This window comes from Tripterygium wilfordii, chromosome 21, assembly GCF_013401445.1.
Source record: "Tripterygium wilfordii isolate XIE 37 chromosome 21, ASM1340144v1, whole genome shotgun sequence".
NCBI classification, from domain to species: Eukaryota; Viridiplantae; Streptophyta; class Magnoliopsida; order Celastrales; family Celastraceae; genus Tripterygium; species Tripterygium wilfordii.
Window position 1 is genome coordinate 13,071,329 of NC_052252.1, and position 20,753 is coordinate 13,092,081.

Sequence of the window (20,753 nt, forward strand, 5' to 3'; positions counted from 1 at the left end):
ACCCATAAGTGTCTATCATCATATAATGTCACCAACCAAGCATTGTCACTCAAGCCATATATGCTAATTACAGAGTTCCACATATCTTCAAACTCTTGCTGACTTTGTGAGTCATGAACAGCCACTGCAAGGTGTAAAGAAATTTAATCATATTCATTGTATGCACCTAGCTTTTCCGAAAATTTCTTCATTATATGCCATAAGCACAAATGGTGCCTTGAAGTTGGGAAAACAATTCAATTGTGTTCTTTATTGCTCTGTCTTGGTCAGTGATCATTCCAATAGGGGTAGATCCATACATACAAGCAAGTCATGTCTGAAACAACCATGTAAAGGTCTCCGTGTTTTCACTAAAAATTAATCCACATCCTAACAAGATCGATTGGCCATGGTGATTAACACCAACAAAAGGAGCGAAAGACACATCATATTTATTAGTAAGGTATGTAGTATCAAATGTAATGACATCACCGAACTCTTTTCATGCTGCCCTGCTCCTAGGATCTACCCAAAAATCATTTTTGGGTCGACCATGCTCATCCCAATCAATCATGGAAAAGAAACCTTCATTTTGTGTTTGCATCCTCAAAAAATAGCTCTGCACCGCATTCGTATCTCCGTCACCAAGCCTTAGTCGTCTCACTTTGGTAATTAAGTTTCTTGTATCCGAAAGGGAAGATTCTCATGGCCACCAACTCCAGTAACTTGTGCATTGTGGTTTTTTTTGGTCTAATGCCAACAATATCATTTATTCGAGTTGCCTCTTAACATGTAAACTTATTTGACGATTGCATCGAAAAAACCTAGCTTTACTTGGACTCAAACCATGATTGTGCTCGATATCAAAAATGGTTCACTATGTATTTTCCATCAATAAATAACCGACCACACAACCTTGCATTGCAACCAATCTTCATATGAGGACGAGGCTTCGACACATTGTTTGAACGACTCTTCAACTTGTTTGATCATCCACATGTAAACGTGACATATTTCACTGTCCCATCTTTATCTTTATTCAATGATCTCCGTTTAATTGAAAAACCCTTTTGCTTTTCATATTTTCTGTAAAAATCCAGCATCTCATCTATAGTGCTAAAGACCATGCCAATCTGTAGGGCTGTGAAAATTAACCGAAAAAACCGAACCGCCCGACCGAACCGACCGATTGGGCGGTTCATATAATACATGTAAGTGAAAACCGAATTGATCGGTTATGCTAGGTTAAAAAAACCGAAAATTCGGTCGGTTTTTTATTTATCAAGACAAACCGACCGAACCGACCAAAATTATATATTTATAAATATTAAATATATAATATAGTTAAGTAAGTTAAAGTTTTACAAATGTACAAATTTACAAGTTTACTTATAAAATTATAATCTTTTATTCTTAATAATTTCTTATTACTAATGACTTAAATATATTATAATGATAATTGTAATTTGGACCATTGAATTTTGAATCAATGGCCCAAGTGTGATCCTTAGACCTTAAATTCGTTTTTTACTTTAGTTTTTCAATCTTTCTTTACTTCTTTGAATTATGGATATTGGATGTGCAACATATGCCTTATGGACAAGGGGCAAATGGCTATTTAATTTTTCATATATTTAGCTAGTATACTAAGTTAGTGTATCAAGCCCAAATATTTGACCAATAACCAAAAAACCGAAAAACCGACCATAATAACCGAAAACCGTTGGGCGGTTTTCATGTCAAGTTAAGCGTGACCGTTGGTTATCGGTTTTCTATATCTAAAAAAACCGAAATTTCGGCCCGGGTGTCCCAATCTAAAATAACCGACCAAACCGACCGATTCACACCCCTACCAATCTGTGGTTCTTGAACTACCTCATCAGTTCGTAGCATTTCATCTTTTTCTGCTCTCATCCTCACCTTCTGAATTATCAACTACAACAGAACCAATTTTATTTTGCATCTCACTCTCTTCTACCATTCTTTTATCTGAAATATTAACAAGGATATGTGTTTTGTTGATGAAACCATAACATAGCGTAAATAAGTAAATATACAAAGCAAGTTGGATTGATTCTTCAAATGCATAAGCAAATTATCAGGTAAACAAAAAACATCATACAAATAGAAAGGATCTAACCCACGCAGTTCAAGAAGTATCTTATCTACATTATCAACCAAATATAAAAATTTAGAAAAGGAAGGAGTCTTTTTCTCGGCAACCAAACGCAATCATGAGATAGAAATTAAAAAAGCATCATAAACTAAACAGAGGAGTACCTTGGCAGAGAAAATACGGTGCTATTTGCGAGAAACTTATGTTCTTCAGAAGACTAAATCGTCTGTATTCTCCGACATGAGTTTGTAAACCATGAAAGAACTTTGCGTTAGGTCTGAGTTGAGAAGATAGATGAGGTACTAGGTTTGGATCCGTGTGGAGGTTGAGATCGGCGAGAGTCGCAGAGGAATTGATTAGGTTAACCTAGGTTAAGAGAGGGGAGAGAACTATGGTTGAGAGATAGTGTTGAAGTGGGCCCATTTTTTTCTAACTCAACATGCCAGCTATGCACTAGGATAATTGAGACTGATTTCACTGGGATCCGTACACTTATTGTATACTTTTCGATCTACAATGCTGCTATTATTACCTTAGGCAATTTAAAAAAGAAAAACTAATGGCGCTACTCACTAATGAGGCTGTTTTCAATAGAATTGTCGTTAAATTTCCGTAATATTATGTTATTAGGAGTGGCATCAAATGTTATTTTGTTAAATAATTATTTGTCAATATTATATTGTAAATAAATTGTTCATACAATATCATTTTGCAAAGAAACTCTCTTCCATGAGGTACTCGTGCATGTTATTGAGCTGTAAAGAATGGTCATGCACTACTCCAACCCCCCTACCATCTGAATCATCTGACACTAGTGGACAAAATAAAGTCTCTCTTTTGACCTGATTAATTGCATTCCAAAATAAGAACAAAATAAAATGATAATAAATTTCGGTATTTTTTATTTATTATTATATGCATTAAATTCGCTCTGATTAAACAAATTATTACAAATGGAGGTTGTTTATTCCAACTCGTTTGGTACAGAAAACCATGACCATGTTCCACTCTGTAAAATGTTTTTAAAGCAAACAAATTATAAAAAGTTAATGATAATTTCATACTTTTAATTTAAAGATTAGTTTTATTTTGAACAATTCAGCATTTGAACTTTCCATTAAAGCATAATCTCTGCTTGCTCATTATGATATCATCGACCTACAACACTAATTTGAAATAATATTTTGTTCTAATAACGAAGGTTATCATGTAAGAGAGTAACTATTAATTTTCTTTCCTTCATTTCCTTGCTTAGCTTAATTTCTTTGCTTAGCTTACCTGATTCTTACCAAAATGTGTTGAATTCCTCCTTGATTGAAGCAATATCTCCAATTTATCTTCGCTTCATTCCCTTGCTTGCTTAATTTGTCTTTCGGATATATATATAAATAGATATAATGTTGTATAGTTATATACAAATATATATATGCTTATGTAGTATATAGTTATATATTATATATCTAATATATATTAATTTATTATGTATTAAAAACCTGCGATTCAACTTTCATTATACCGGTTGAACCTTAAAAAGAAGGAAGAGGAGATGGAGGTAGGGAGAGAAAGAGAAGAGGAGAGGGGAAGGAGAAGAGGAAGGGGAAAGGGGGAGGGGAGGGGGCGCCGGAGTAGGAAGAGGAGGAGCCTATAAGAGGAGGCGGCTCCTCCTATCCCAAACTTTTATGAAACCTTAAAAATCTTGAATTTTCGGCTTACACGATTTGATATATGATACGGTTTTAAAAACTATAGTATATACATTAATTAGTAAAATACAAAATACAAATATATTTCAACTATATATTTACCATCTCCTTTGACTACAATAGCTGAGCAATTAATGGTAAAAAATCAACCTTCAAAAATCATGGTAACCCATAAAAAATGCTTCTTTAGACAATACTAGTAACTGACTCATTGTCCTTCAACACAGTAATGAGTCTGGCTTCATTTATCTCTGTGTCTCCTAAAGAACTCTAATGATTGACATTGTATTGTACTTATTCACTCCTTTCTTTTTGGGTTAATATTTTGTTCTCCAAGTTAGAATTCTCTCTCATATATCCATGTTATTTATTATATATTATCGAATAAGATAAAATCTGATTTTCCAATAAAAGAAGAAGAAGATAAATCTGATTTCAGGATGCCATGTATGTAAAAATAGTTAATTATGTACAACAAATTCCAACAAAGCTCTTCTCTCTCACTCTACAAAGGGAATTCCAAAGCAGGAATCTCCTACTACACTTACCTTTTATATATATGGGCTGTGTTTTTTGGTTCCCAATGTCCAAAAAAGACATGAAATGAAATGAAACCAATCCTCATTTTTTTTTTTTTTTAGATTTTGCCGCCTCCGCCATTAGAGCTCACTCTGCAACTCTCTCAGCTTCTGTTCAAAATTCAAACCTAACATAGCAAATGAGCCAAACAAACTTAACCCAGAAACCCATTTTGTCTTGAAAGGAACGAAAACAAGCGATGTATCAAATCACCAAACTTTATCGACAATATCTCCTCCTTGTTCACTATCTTCAAGGAATAAAAAGATCTGTTTTTGCCTTCTTTTTCTGCCTACCCACTTCACTCCTAGCTCTTCTCTTGCTTCTTCTATTGGTCTACAATGGCTTCTCAGTTTTCTGTGTTAACCTCCCCTTTCCCGCCAAATCCCAACCGGAGCCCGCCAATCTCGTCCCCGGAGAGTCAATCGGAGAAACGCCGGTGAGAAAACGGTCAACAAAGATTTCATCTTTTTTGATGTATGCAGTGAAGGAAGAGAACCCACCAGCGATTTTGAAGACCCAGTTGCCTACTCTGCTCAAATCAACCTTTTCAAAGGTACCCAGAAACAGTTCTTCGTTTTTGAGGCCCAAAAGAGGGCGCAAGAGGAGAATCATGTCTCAAATTGTGAGTTTTGTAGATAAGCAGAGGCAGTTTCAGAGGAGAATAACAGAGTTCTTCAAGGATTCTTCATGTAAGGTTAGGTTCTTCGTGACTTGGATTTCTTCTTTGGATTCATTTGGTGACAGAGAGTTGTTTGCTATTGAGAGTTTGTTCAAGTCACACCCAAATGCCTGTTTGGTTATCGTTTCAAATTCAATGGATTCACAAAAAGGGAATCGAATTTTAAGGCCATTTTGGGATAAAGGTTTCAAATTGATTGCAATAAATCCAGATTTTGATTACATTTTCAAAAACACTCCTGCAGAATTGTGGTTTAATCGTTTGAAGGAAGGGAAAGTTGACCCTGGAGAGGTTTCTTTGGGTCAAAATCTCTCAAATCTGCTTAGGCTTGCCTTGCTGTATAAGTTTGGTGGTATTTACATAGACACTGATGTTATAGTATTGAAGAGTTTAGCCAAACTGAGAAACTCCATTGGAGCACAAACAATCAATCTCGAGACTGGTAAATGGAGCAGATTGAACAATGCAGTCTTGATATTTGACAAGCAACACCCATTACTCTTCAAGTTCATTGAAGAATTTGCATTCACATTTGATGGAAACAAGTGGGGTCACAATGGTCCTTATTTAGCTTCGAGGGTTGTGAAGAGGATTGATGGGAGACCTGGATTTAACTTCACTGTGTTGCCTCCATCCGCATTTTATCCGGTGAATTGGAGCAGAATTCGGAGCCTGTTTCGAGGTCCAAGAGATAAGGTTCATTCAAAATGGTTGCATACTAAACTTGACCAGATTCGGAAGGAGAGTTTTGCAGTGCATTTGTGGAATAAGCAGAGTAGAAAGATGAAGGTCGAGAATGGAAGCATCATCGGTCAAATTATGTTTGTGTCTTCTGTAACTCTACCTATTCCAAGTCTGTAAGTATACAATAATTTGGCAATAATTGTGAATTGTCTTACAGTTTTTTTAGTGGACCAATTGAGTTCATTCTACCATTACAGTGTTAAAGATTAAAGCAAAAGATAAAAACAAAGATTTTTTTTTTTACTTCTAATTCTATGGCCTACAAAGGTTACCTTTTTTGGCTTTTTGTATTTTTTTTTTCTTCTTTTTCTTGTTATTAGCCATGATTGTTTGTTGGAGCTTGCAAGAAATAAATCCATCAGCAAACACAAAGGTGTGTTGAGAGCGATGGCTCAGCTAACAATGAATATAGGCACCTACTTGTTTCCATCAAATCCATCACCATTAAAATTTGTCATTTTCTGCTTGTTTGGTCACATACAGCACCACTCTACAGCTTATGAGCTCTCTGCTTTTGTCCAATGTGACCATATTTATTGTTATTCCAAATTAAAAAACTGTACCCAGTTAGGCTAGTTTGCGTTGATTCTGCCCTTCTTGTTCATGTTTCTAGGAAATTAAGTCATTTACTTAGCATTTACTCCACGATTAAGACGAATTACGCTAATAACTATGTATTATACTAAGCAATTATTCCTTGGTCTTGTAAGAAAACCATTGCAGGCAACGATGAATTATAGTACTGTCGGTGATTTAGTATTGGATACATGCTGTCAAGAGAGAGAGAGAGAGATGGTATTGCTTATTTCATATTTTTCATGTCAACTTGATGGGGTTTTGGGCAGTTCTACACATGCTCATTTGATGATGTATCTGCTGGTTTAAATCTTTGATCAGTTCATACACAAAGATCTAAGGGTTGACCAAGCAATTGTATGTATGTCTGTTGCATGATCAACCACAAAAAAAAAAACTAAAAATAAGTGAAAATAAAATAATTAATTGAACGTATTATATTAACACTAATATCCTTTACATTATAATCTAATGAAAAAAGTTATAAATAATTAAGACTGTATCAGCTGGAGTAATTAACTACTAACATCGGTTAGTTTAGTTCCTCTGAAGTAGTATATAAGTTCCCACTACAACACACTTTTTTGCCTGTGATGTAATACTCACGGGTAGTGTGTTGTAGTATTGCTTACATCTACTTTAGTTGTATCTCAAAAAAAAAAAACATGTCCTTTGGTGAGTTCAAGGACACAGATCTGGTTGTCAAATTCTGTCTTGTTTTAAATCCATCTGCAAGGAATTCCATTGAAGGACCTCCATAACCAATTAATAAGGAACAATTAACTTGTTTTAACAAGACCATTAATGTATTTGGATCTTGGTGCACAGTGGTAGTTGCATATGTTACATGAGGAAGAGTTTAGACATGGCAGTGTTTCCATTTAGATTGGGACCAAATGACCATAACCAATGTTTGGGCACTTTATGTGTTGGACTGTAGTGCATGTGGCTTCCATGCTCTTTCGCTTTCAATAACAACAGTTAAGAGGGGATAAAAAGCTGATAGAAACATGAGGATCAGTTGAATCTTCATTTTCAAGTTAATGCTGGGCTTGATTTCAGTTCAAACTTAAAATGATGAAGAAAAAACTGCAAGAGAACAAAGGATGGTTAATATTCTAGGCAGTTCTGTGATTGCTCTTGAATTACAGTTTCAATAGGGATCCCAGTAATACACGTCCCAAACTATCCTAGTGCATGTGTGGCAATTTGGCTGTCTCTTCCACATCCAAGATCTTTGCATACCCTTATTGTCTCAGAAGAGCGTGCATCTTCACACGTCATAGACCAAACCCATTCTCTCCATCAAACTTTGTTACATCCAATTTAGCAAGAGCCATTGAACCTTTACTCCGATACCAATTTGTTGTGAATAATGATGGCTCAATTTGACGAAACAATAATGCGAAAATAAAATAGAGAAAAAGAGCAAGACACAAGTTTAATGAAATTCAACAAATTGCCTATTCCTCAAGCAAAACCAACGAAAGTTCCACTAATATGAACGAGGTTGCAAAGAATTTCAAAGAGAAAAACTCTTTATGCCAAGAACTACCCAAAATCTCACCCGAAATTCTTTGTAACCCTGTTCACATTAGTAGAACTTTTGTTGGCTTCACTTGAGGAATTGACAAATTGTCAAACCTCGTTAAACTTTTGTCTTACTCTTTTTTTCTATTTTTTTTCGCATTATTGTTTCAGCTAATTGAGCCATCATTATTCACAACAAATTGGTATCAGAATAATGGTTCAATGTCTCTTTCTAAATTTGACGTAGTAATGTTTGATGGGGAGAATGGGTTCGGTCTATGACGTGTGAAGATGCATGCTCTTCTGAGACAAGAAGGGTGTGCAAAGATCTTGGATGCGGAAGAGGCAGCCAAATTGTCCAAGGAGCAAAAAGCAAAGATGGAGGAAAAAGTTAATAAAAGTTAGACATATTCTTTTCTTTGCTGCAATCCTTCGACAACTTTAGGGTTTTATTGGTCCGCTTTGTTGGGGAAGAGTGTGAGAGAGTTGATTGTTATTCCAGGTGAGATTTTGGGTAGTTCTTGGCATAGAGAGCTTTTCTCTTTGAAATTCTTTGTAACCTCATTCATATTAGTGGAACTTTCGTTCGCTTCGCCCAAAGAATAGGCAATTTGTCGAATCTCATTAAACTTGTGTCTTGCTATTTTTTTTTCTATTTTGTTTCCGCATTATTGTTTCGTCGAATTGAGCCATCATTATTCATAACACAAACATTTCTTTGTTGGGTTTAGTGCCAACAATATTACCTCATTATGGCACTACATTGCCATTTCTTTCTACAAGCACTTCTGTGTTTGATCAGTCACAAACATCAGATACAATTTTTTTCTTACATTAGAGCATTTCACTCAAATACTATCGATACTCCTACCTTGTCGACTCCATAAATGATGCCTCCTGTCCCAAACTACCTATATGCATCCCATTCTCTAGCCACATCACACCATATGGCAGCATACACACACAATCCCTTCACGAATCCCTATAATTTCTTACCAAATTATTTTCATCAAATAAGCTCATCACATTAGAGCTCATAGGAAGTAATTACCATATGTGGAGTGCTCACATGATCAATGCCTTGGAACCCATGAACAAACTTGGGTTCGATGATGGATCCTTGGCAGTTCCATCCATTGCAGACCCCAGCTATTAGCTTTGGAAGCAGGGAAATAACCTTATTAAAACCTGGATCACAAACAGTTTCAGTGCAGATTATTACAAGCATGCAATGCATATGAAATATAATGGTGTCACTAAGTCGATCATTGACAGTGGTGTCACTAATCATTTCATATGCAATGCATCATTCTTCCATTTTCATACAATTGTAGATGATTTTTCAAGGATGATATGGATTTATTTGTTGCATTCCAGAGATGAAACAAGAACGTATATTAAAAGTCTTGTTAACTATGCAAAGAATAGTTTCATAAGACAATCAAAACAAGGAGGACAGAGAATGGCAAGGAATTCTTAATGGAAGAATTCTATTTATCTAATGGCATTATTCACCAAAGTTCATGTGCATACACAACTCAACAAAATGGTATGGTGGAAAGGAAACACCAACACCTTTTAAATGTAACTAGAACACTCAGAATCCAAAGTGAATTAATTGAAATTTTTCATCTTCATTGTTAGAGAAGTGAAAGGATATGTTAGAGAAGTAAAAGATCTGTATTTCACTATATGTTGATTGTGTACAACATGCCTTTATATAGGCGTTAGAAAGGAAAAGTAAGAAAAATAATGTCAATAAAGTAAATCAAAGATGTTGTTGATATCTTTGACAAATTCAAAGATTTTGTTGATTTGTCAAAGATATCATTGATATTTTGCTGATATCTTTGACAAATTTGATATCTTTGACAAATTCAAAGATTTTGTTGATTTGTCAAAGATATCATTGATATTTTGTTGATATCTTTGACATCCCCCCTCAAACTCAAGTTGGTGCAGTAGAAGTAAGCTTGAGTTTGGAAACTAAGTCTCTGAAACGACCTGACAGGAGTGGCTTGGTGAAGAGATCAGCAGGTTGGTCAAGAGTAGATATTGAGCAGAGTTGAATAGTTCCCTGTGTGACATGCTGACGAGTAAAATGGCAATCAATCTCAATGTGTTTGGTACGCTCATGGTAAACATCATTGCGAGCAATGTGGATTGCACTTCTATTATCACAAAATAGAGGTGTAGGACTGGGAGATTGAACTCCCATATCTCCAAGAAGCCAACGAAGCCAAACAATTTCTTGAGTGGTAGTAGCAAGTGCACGATATTCAGCCTCCGTGCTCGAACGAGCAACTGAAGTCTGCTTCTTGCTTCGCCAAGAAATGAGAGAATACCCTAACAAGATGCAAAAGCCAGTGGTTGATCGTCTATCAGTGGGATCACCAGCCCAATCGGAGTCAGAGTAGGCGCGCAACTCAAGTGAGGAAGCAGCAGAAAAATGAAGGCCATAATAAAGAGTTGCTTTGATATAACGCAATATATGAATGACTGCTTCATAGTGGGAAGAGCGAGGAGCTGACATGAATTGACTAACAACATGTACAGCATAGGCTATATCAGGGCGGGTGACAGTAAGATATACGAGACTACCAACCAATTGTCGATAGAGGGTGATATCACTGAGAGGAGTACCATCAGAAGGTTTAAGCTTGATATTAGGTTCCAGTGGAGTAGAAGTAATCTTACTATCTGTGAGACCTGCCCGAGCAAGTAAATCAGAAGCATACTTAGCCTGAGATAAATAGTACCCGGTAGTGTCCGAGAGTACTTCAAGGCCAAGAAAGTAACTTAGAGAACCAAGATCCTTCATCTCAAATTGTTGTTGAAGATATTCCTTAAGATCAGTGATACCAGAATAATCATCTCCTGTAATAATCATGTCATCGACATAAATTAGTAGAAAAACACAGCCTAAGGCTGTCCGACGAACAAAGAATGCTGAGTCATAAGAACTGGATTGAAAACCACGTTGTTGAATAGTAGAGCTAAACTTGGCAAACTATGCGCGTGGAGCTTGTTTGAGGCCATATAAGGCACGACGAAGGAGACAGACTGTATTAGGGGGATGTGAATAGCCAGGAGGAGGTTTCATATAGACTTCTTCAGCAAGATCACCATTGAGGAAGGCATTCTTCACATCCATCTGTGACAATGTCCAGCCTCTAGCAGCAGTGTAGTAACCGGATTTCGTCCGATCCGAAAAAGAAAAAAATAGGAAAAGAACACAAAAAATGCAAAAGCTCATTTCTTTGACCTATAAGCACATAGATATTCATAATCCCTTTCTTGGATCCTTAAATACTCAAATCTTGACCCAATAAGATCAAATCTTAGAAAATATCTAAAAATAAGAGAATTGTTTTAATCTTTTTATTGTTTTTGCTAGAAGAATGGAAAAGTAAAAAATAAGAAAGAAAAAGCCAAGAATAAAAAGAAGGAGACAAAGAGAGAAATGTGGCACAAATTGGGGAAAGAATAAAAAGAAAGAGACAAAGAGAGAAATGTGGCACAAATTAGGGAAAGAAAAAGAATAAAAAGAAAGAGACAAAGAGAGAAATGTGGCACAAATTGGGGAAAGAAAAAGAATAAAAAGAAGGAGACAAAGAGAGAAATGTGGCACAAATTGGGGAAAGAAAAAGAATAAGAAGAGGGGAGAAGAGACTTTGTGGGGAGGAAAAAAAACAAAAAAAAAGAAGAGAGGAAGAGAGGAGGCGTGAGAGAGAGGAAGAAAGGAGGAGACTTTGGTTTTTTGGTGAAGCAAAAACAAAAAAGAAGAGAAAGAAGAAAGGAGGAGATTTGGAGAAGCAACCGAGCAAAAGAAGAGAAGAAGTTTGGTTTTCTTTGTCTCCTTGAGAAGGTAATGACTCAAATTCCTTGATTCAAATTTGGTTTTATTCTATGTGTTTGTTCGGACTCGTTGCCAATATGTTTACGTTATTGTTCAAACCTTTTGCTCATAGATTTGGTTCATGATGTGGGTTTTTGTTTTGTTCGATATTGATGATGATTGACTAAGGTTATTCCTTGTTTTTACCTTGCTAGTTGTAATAGATTTGTTGGTTTTTGTGCCGGATTTGGTCTTGTAATTTTCAAGTTCTATATAGAATGATAATCGGTGGTATTGGTACGGGATTTGGACTTGGTTTTGCAATACTGGATTTGGATTTGACTCATTCATAATCAGTCAATATGGCATGCTAATATACTGAATATATTTGTTGTTTGTTTGAGTATATTTTGATGTCCGGTTTGAGTATAATTTATGTTTTGTATATATGTTTTTTTGTTCAAAACCCGACAACATTAGGAATAATTTGTATAGGTTTTTTTAGAGATTTATGTTTATATGTGTACGGTATGTGTGTATTTATACATAGTTTGGATGTGTGTATATGCATATATTGTATATATGTTTATATGTATATGTAAATCTTTAAGTATGTGTTTGGTTTGATATTATATTTGAATACCCATATTGACCCCCATTTTTGTGTTTATTTGTTGGGTTTGGATTGAGTTGAACATCATTTGGGCCGGGATCAAGGAGAACTTGAATAATTTTAGGATTTTGCTTAAGATATTCTTTATTCTTTGTTTAAGTATGTATATTTGGCCCTTATGTTGAGTATATCACCCCCATTAACATGTATAACTTGGACATTAATTATTTGGATTTTTATTTATTTATTATAAGTATATGAGTTTAAAATTGAATATAGGTCATTTCAATTAAGAAAATCATGAGTTGATTCCCTTTATTCGAATTATGGACCTTATTTGATTTCATTTATTAATTTGCCATAAGTTGGCAATAATAGATTAAGTTGATAGATGACACTTTTCCAAATAATCATTTATACTATAAGTTGGTGTTTAAAATTAAACCTACCAAAAGTTGGTAGGACATTTTATTAAATAAACCATAAGTTGGTATCTAAAATTAAACCTACCAAAAGTTGGTAGGACATTTTATCATTAACACCATAAGTTGGTGTTTAAAATTAAACCTACCAAAAGTTGGTAGGACATTTTATCATTAACACCATAAGTTGGTGTTTAAAATTAAACCTACCAAAAGTTGGTAGGACATTTTATCATTTACACCATAAGTTGGTGTTTAAAATTAAACCTACCAAAAGTTGGTAGGACATTTTATCATTAACACCATAAGTTGGTGTTTAAAATTAAATCTACCAAAAGTTGGTAGTGTGGCTCCAAATAAAAACTATCATAAGTTTTAGTAATATTACAATTTTTTTTTTAATGCTATCATAAGTTGATAGTATTCTTACAAATCTTTTCCCAAAACTATCATAAGTTGATAGTGTTATTTCAAACCTATTTCCAAATAAAAATCATCATAAATTGATAGTAATATTCCAAGCTTTTTTTCAAACACTATCATAAGTTGATAAGTGTGTTGAAAGTAATAATTCAAACTTTAACAATTACACCTTGCAAAGAGCAAGTTTCCATAAGATAGCCATTAGATTAATCCGGGTAACCGTTTTCAAACGGGAGTTGTGGGGTGCCTAACACCTTCCCCACACTCAATCGATCCCCGTACCCTTTTCTCTGGTTCGCAGGTCTTTTCGGTGTCCAATTGTACCTTAAATCAATTGGTGGCGACTCTAAACATTTTTCATCCTCCCACGCCGGTCCGCGTCGTGACCCCGGTTGCGACAACTGGCGACTCTGCTGGGGATTTTCAGGTTTTTAAACCTAAGAGGGTCAAGCCCATATGATTAAATTTATTGGCTACGGTTACTTCTTTTTGTATGATTAATTGTTTGTTTCCTTTATATGTTAGAGATGTTGATTTATTTTGTTGTGGTAAAGTATTTGTCATCTCATACATTTACACTCACTGTAGCCTACCACCCGGGCTCCACCTTTAGTATTAGAGAGGGTTGACCACTATTCTCGTGAGATTCCGTCTCCGCATGGATAGTGGAAGATATCCTCACCGGATCGACTTCCCTTAAAAGTTAAGGGAGGAGCTTTTGTCCCAATAGTTGGGATTTTAAAAGCAACATGATCTGGGACCTCGCGGAGTAGTTAGATAAACTTACCCATGCACTTTATAAAGCCCTAGATCCATGGCCGAAACCTCCAGAAATTTAGGATACCCCATGTAATGGCATGTTTTATTTTTGTGTGATTTATTCATTTGTGGCTGATGTTTTGTTGTACACATTCTTAATTGGGATTTTAGTGCATCATTAATCATAGCTTTCAAAAAGCAACATCGTCACCCCTATCAGACTCACCTACAATCAAGAATTATTGAGAATATGGAGCAGGAAATGGGTGAGCATAGTCAGAATCAGGATATAGCTGAAATCAAAGAACAGATGGCCTTATTGATGAAGAATATGGTGTTGCTGATGAAAGGAAAGGGAGTAGCTGAAAATTCTGAAATACTAGAGATTCCTGAGAATCATCTGCACCAGGAAATACCAACTTACCCACCCGGGTTTACTCCTATTCGTAATCAGCCTTTGCCTGGTTTGCATCAGCATTAGTATGTTTCCCAACAGGCAACCACTCAGAACCCGACATATATTCATCCAGTTGAGACCCATGTGCATGATAATCCCTTCCCAGTCGATGCTAATATTGCAGGAGTTGTAACAGCCGGAGTAGTGAATGAGGGAGTTCAGAATGAAGAAAATAACTCAATAGATGCCACTAAGAAGTTGGAAAAGAGATTAAGAGCCATGGAGGGTTTTAATGTTTCAGGGATGCTGAATCCGACCAATTTGTGCCTTGTGAAGAATCTGAATATTCCGCATGATTTTGTACTACCAAAATTCAGTGTGTTTGATGGCACTGGAGTTCCATTGGATCATTTAACGATGTATTATCGACGTATGCAGCCATATGCAAGCAATGAGTGTTTATGCATTATTTCCAAGATAGTCTGATTGGGGCAGCTCAAAGGTGGTTCAATACCCTTAATCCCTCATCTGTAGCTTCGTGGGAGGATTTGGTTGAAGTGTTTATGAAGCAATATAAGCACAATGAAGAGAAGATCCCTACCATTTATGATCTGCAGAATACAACAATGAAGAGTGGGGAAAGCTTCAGGGAGTTTGCTCATCGATGGAGGGATTTGGCAGCTCAGATAATTCCACCACTATCAGAGAAGGATTTGTTGAATGCTTTTATTGATGCTCTCCAGGAACCTTATACTTCCAACTTGGCGGGCGGTGGCCACAATAACCTAGCTGATATGATACAAGCAGGAGAACGAGTTGAACGATGTATGAAGAGAGGTACTCTGCATTATCCCACCCTTGATAAACCGGACCCAGCTAAAGGAAGTAAAGGCAAAAAGACTGAAGTGCATTCTGTAAATTTTGATCCCGCTGTTTATGGTGCGCTTACTTCAGACTATCGCCCTAGAAGCAATTCCCCAAGGATGTCAAGTCCAGGAGCCTATTATAACCATAACCATAACCACACCCAGAATCCTTATCCACCCCGATTCAACGCACCATCACCCAATCAATACCCACAAAACCCAAACACTTACCAAAACTTCCAAAAACCAAACACTTATCAAAATTTCCAAAGCCCAAACACTTACCAAAGTCCTCGTCCAAATTTCCAAAACCAAAGACCCAGACGGCCCGTTGAGCATTTCGATCCTTTGCCCATAACCTATGCTGAATGTTTCACGAAACTTCAAGCGCAAGGAGCGGTAGCTCCTGTTCCGGGACGGGTCCACCAATCTCCATATCCCCATTGGTACGACCCTAATAGCACATGCTTATATCATGGAGGCGCACCCGGGCACTCAACTGAAAGTTGTCTACAATTCAAAAGGATAGTCCAGGGGATGATTGAAGCGAAATGGCTGGATCTTACTGCAATCAATAAACCCAATGTCAACAATAATCCATTGCCTAATCATGAGAAGGAGGGGGTGAATGCCATTGAAGAATTTTGTGCTTCAAAAAGATGGGTTTCAGAGATTGCAATGTCGTTGGGCCAGTTGTTTATGGTGTTGAGGAAAGAAGGATTGGTCGAAGAGATAGCAGTGGATATGTCCGTTCAACGTGGAATTTTTGATGCCATGAAGACTTGTGAGTTCCATAAAGGACAAAAGGGGCATGCTATTGAGAATTGTTATGAGAAGGTACAAGAGTTGATGGATTTGAAGATAATAAAGTTTGAGGTGAAAGGTCAATCAAATGAAGTCAATGTCCTAGGAGGTTACTACCAAGGACCAAGGCCGAATTACGTGAAACCTTTTGTTTTGCAATACTCTATAGAGGACAAGCCAGTGACTGTGATTCCGAGGATAGATACTTTGTACAAGAATGATAAGGCTGTGCCATGGAATTATGAAGCAGAAGCTAGTGGAAAGCAAGAAGAAGTGGTAGATAATATTTCTGGCATTGGTGGAGTTACCCGGAGTGGGAGATGTTACACGAGAAATGAGACAGAAGGGAATCTAATGGTGGACCTTGAAGCAGAGCGTAAAAGGAAAGGGAAAGCAATACCTGAGGTTGAAGAGTCAGGTTTTATTCCAGAAGAAGGTCTTTTTGTGCGCCCAGAAGAGAAAAAGAAAGTTGTAACTGATGTGGAAGTTCAGGAGTTCCTGAAAATTATTCGGCAGAGTGAGTACATGGTGGTGGATCAATTGAAGAAAACCCCTGCAAAGATTTCGATCTTGGAGTTGATAATGAGTTCTGAACCACATCGACAAGTCTTGACGAGAATGTTAAACCAGGCATATGTATCAGACAAGATTCCTACAGACTCTTTCAATGGCATTGTGGGAAACGTGTTGGCCACCCATTTGTTGTCCTTTACTGAAGATGATATTCCGCCTGAAGGGATGGGGCACAACAAAGCTTTGCATATTTCCGCCATGTGCCGTGGAAAGGAATTAGCAAGTATCCTGGTGGACAATGGGTCATCCCTCAATATTTTACCAAAGGAGACTTTTGAGAAGCTACCAATTGACAGATCTTATTTAAGACAAGTACCAATGGTAGTGAGGGCATTCGACGGAACACGTAGAGAGATTATGGGAGAAATTGAAATACCTTTACAGGTTGCAAGCGTAACGTTCAATGTGCCGTCTGTGGTAATGGATATTTCACCAACCTATAGTTGCCTGTTGGGACGCCCTTGGATTCACACTGCTGGAGCTGTTCCATCATCGTTGCACCAAATGCTCAAATTTGTTTATGATGGAAGGGTTTACATAGTGAAGGGTCAGTCAGAATGGATGGTTGCCAGCTTGTCTAATAGTTCTCCTATTGATGCTCCGACAGAGGGGATTCAGAGTTCATTCCAATCTTTTGAAATTGCTAGTGCTAGCTATGGGAAGGAAGGACTTTCTCCCCTAAAGCCACAAATATCAAAGGTTACGAAGAATGTAGCAAAATTTATGTTGAAAAAGGGGTTTCGCCCAGGAGAAGGACTCGGTAAGAATCGACAGGGAATTAAGAAGCCAGTAGAAATGGTGAAACATCCAGAACGCTGGGGTTTGGGTTATAAGCCAACTAGGGTTGACAGAAATCGTGTGCAAGCAGAAAAACAGGCGAAGAGGCTTGCCCGTCTGGAAGGAAAGGAATTGGAAGTTGAAAAGAAACCGATTCCCTGGCTTTATGACAGTTTTGTGTATGGAGGGATGCAAAACAAGATAAGTTTGACTGACACTGGGGCAGTTTTTGGAAAACTGTCATTTCAAAACTCGACTGGTGTAACTAGGGCGATTTTGGCAAATATATGTGATCAGTTTGAAAAATTCCAAGTTGTTGTGGTGGAAGGGGAACAAAGTTCAGCTGCTAGACCTTGCTTTGTCATCTCGCGTGCTTCAAATTTCAAACTTAGCAACTGGACCAGTTTCGAGCTCCCAGTATCTCTCAAGAACCTGCAAGAGTAATCCCGAGTGCACTACCATCGTGGGCCTAGCTCACGGCCTTCGTTTGGGTCTTTTGTAATGAGCATGCTTTACTTTGCTTTCAATAGATTTTATAGTATGGCGATTGCATGTTCTATCTTTGTTCACATTTCCTTTTCCATGAAATGAAAATCTCTTGATAGTCATCCATATTCATGTTTCTTCATTTCCATTCAAGTGTTATTCTCCATTCTCAAAACCACTTTCATTCATTTCTTTAACAGGATTAGAAATGATGATAATAAAGAGGACGAACTTAATGACCCAGATTTTGATGCACCCATTAGCAATGTTGAATCTGACTATGAAATAGACGAAGAAATTGAGATTTTTCCTGAGATATTAAGACAAGTCAATCAAGAAGAGAAAATAATACAGCCGCATCAAGAGTTAACTGAAGTCGTGAATTTGGGAACTGAAACGGAGAAAAAGGAAGTCAAGGTAGGAGCTGCCTTTGAAGGAGAAAGCAAAAAGAAGTGGATAGATTTATTGCATAGTTACCAGGATGTCTTTGCATGGTCTTATCAGGACATGCCGGGTCTTGATACAAACATTGTTGTTCATAAGTTGCCATTAATTCCAGAATGTACCCCTGTGAAACAAAAATTGAGGAGAATGAAAGTAGACATGTTGTTGAAGATAAGAGATGAAGTGAAGAAGCAGTTTGATGCTGGTTTCTTGGCAGTGGCTCGATATCCAAAATGGGTGGCGAATATTGTACCTGTCCCCAAAAAAAAGATGGCAAAGTTCGGATGTGTGTCGACTATAGAGACCTTAATCGCGCAAGCCCAAAGGATAACTTCCCTCTTCCTCACATTGATGTTTTAGTGGATAATACAGCCAGACATTCTACCTTCTCTTTCATGGATGGATTTTCGGGTTACAATCAGATCAAGATGGCACCAGAAGATCGCGAGAAAACAACTTTTATTACTCTATGGGGAACCTTCTGTTATAAAGTCATGCCTTTTGGTTTGAAGAATGCCGGTGCCACTTATCAAAGGGCCATGGTCACTTTGTTTCATGATATGATGCATAAAGAAGTTGAAGTATATGTCGATGATATGATAGCAAAATCCAAAGAAGGTGAAGATCATATTGTGAATCTCCAGAAGTTGTTTGATCGATTAAGGAAGCATCAATTGAAGTTGAATCCAGCTAAGTGCACATTTGGGGCAACCTCGGGGAAGTTGTTAGGTTTCATTGTAAGCAGGAAAGGAATCGAAGTAGATCCTGATAAAGTGAAGGCGATCTTGGAGATGTCACCCCCTCGGACAGAAAAGGAGGTTAGGGGTTTCTTGGGAAGATTGAATTACATTGCCAGATTCATTTCACAGTTGACGGCTACTTGTGAACCTATCTTTAAATTGTTGCGTAAAAGTAACTCTACTGAGTGGAATAAAGATTGTCAGGTAGCCTTCGAAAAGATCAAGCAATACTTGAAAAGTCCTCCAGTGTTGATGCCTCCTGTGGCTGGCAGGCCGCTTATTCTCTATTTGACTGTCTCAGATAGTTCGATGGGATGTGTGCTCGGACAACATGACTCATCAGGAAGGATAGAGCATGCCATTTATTACTTAAGCAAAAAGTTTACCAGTTGTGAAGCAAATTATTCGATGTTAGAGAAGACTTGTTGCTCGTTGGTTTGGGCTGCGCATCGACTTAGACAATACATGCTTTATCACACTACATGGTTGATTTCCAGGATGGATCCTATCAAGTACATTTTTGAGAAACCTTCTCTTTCAGGGAGGATAGCTAAATGGCAAATGTTATTATCAGAATATGATATTTTATATGTCACACAGAAGGCAACCAAGGGGAGTGCAATAGCAGATTATTTGGCAGAGGGAGCGATTGATGATACTCAAACTATGGATTTGAAATTTCCAGATATTGATGTCATGACTGTGTCGATAGAAGAAGAGAATCAAAAGAATTTGGCAAAATGGACTATGTTGTTTGATGGCGCTTCTAATATTATAGGATGCGGAATTGGTGCAGTGTTAATATCACCTGAAGAGAAGGTTATACCGTTTACAGCTAAGTTGTATTTCGAATGTACCAACAATGTGGCTGAGTATGAAGCATGTACGATGGGAATTCAAGCTGCCATTGATATGGGGATTAGGAGGCTACAGGTCTATGGTGATTCACAGTTGGTGATTAGGCAATTGAATGACGAATGGGAAACCAAAGATGACAAGCTTATTCCATACTACCAGCATATCAAAAAATTAATCAAGTTTTTTGATTGGGTGGAGCTGGATTATATCCCAAGGGGAGAAAATCAAATAGCAGATGCTCTGGCAACTCTGGCAGCAATGTTTGATGTAGACCCAAAAGGGGAAGTGCAGGTGATTAAAATCGAGAAACGAGAAGTTCGAGGTTACTGTTTAAATTTGGAGGGAGAGCCTGATGGTAAACCGTGGTATCATGATATTCAACAGTACATTGAGAAGAAGGAATATCCATCAGGAGCATCAGAAAATGATAAGCGTACCATCAGGAGATTGGCGGGATCTTTCTTCTTGAGTGGAAATGTTCTTTATAAAAGGAATGATGGGATAGTTTTCTTACGATGTGTTGATATTGCTGAGGCTAAGCAAATCATGGAGGAAATTCATGAAGGGATATGTGGGACTCATTCTAGTGGATATGCAATGGCAAGGAAGATTATACGTGCAGGGTATTATTGGTTAACCATGGAGAGGGATTGTATAAGTTATGCAAATAGATGCCACAAGTGTCAGATTAATGCAGACAGGACACATGTTCCCGTTAATCCATTACATGTGTTGACGTCACCATGGCCTTTCTCTATGTGGGGATTAGATGTCATCGGTTCAATTGAGCCAAAGGCTTCTAATGGGCATCGTTTCATTTTGGTTGCCATTGATTATTTTACCA

The 20,753-nt window shown here is 37.3% G+C and overlaps 1 protein-coding gene across 1 annotated transcript; it reads left to right on the plus strand.

Moving 5' to 3' along the window:
• The first annotated feature begins 4,375 nt into the window (after window positions 1-4,375).
• Window positions 4,376-6,047, plus strand: LOC119989915 (uncharacterized protein At4g19900-like). Its single transcript, XM_038835686.1, has one exon. It carries the CDS (start codon window positions 4,577-4,579, stop codon window positions 5,918-5,920), a length of 1,344 nt encoding a protein of 447 aa, XP_038691614.1. The 5' UTR covers window positions 4,376-4,576; the 3' UTR covers window positions 5,921-6,047.
• Window positions 6,048-20,753: the final 14,706 nt, after the last annotated feature.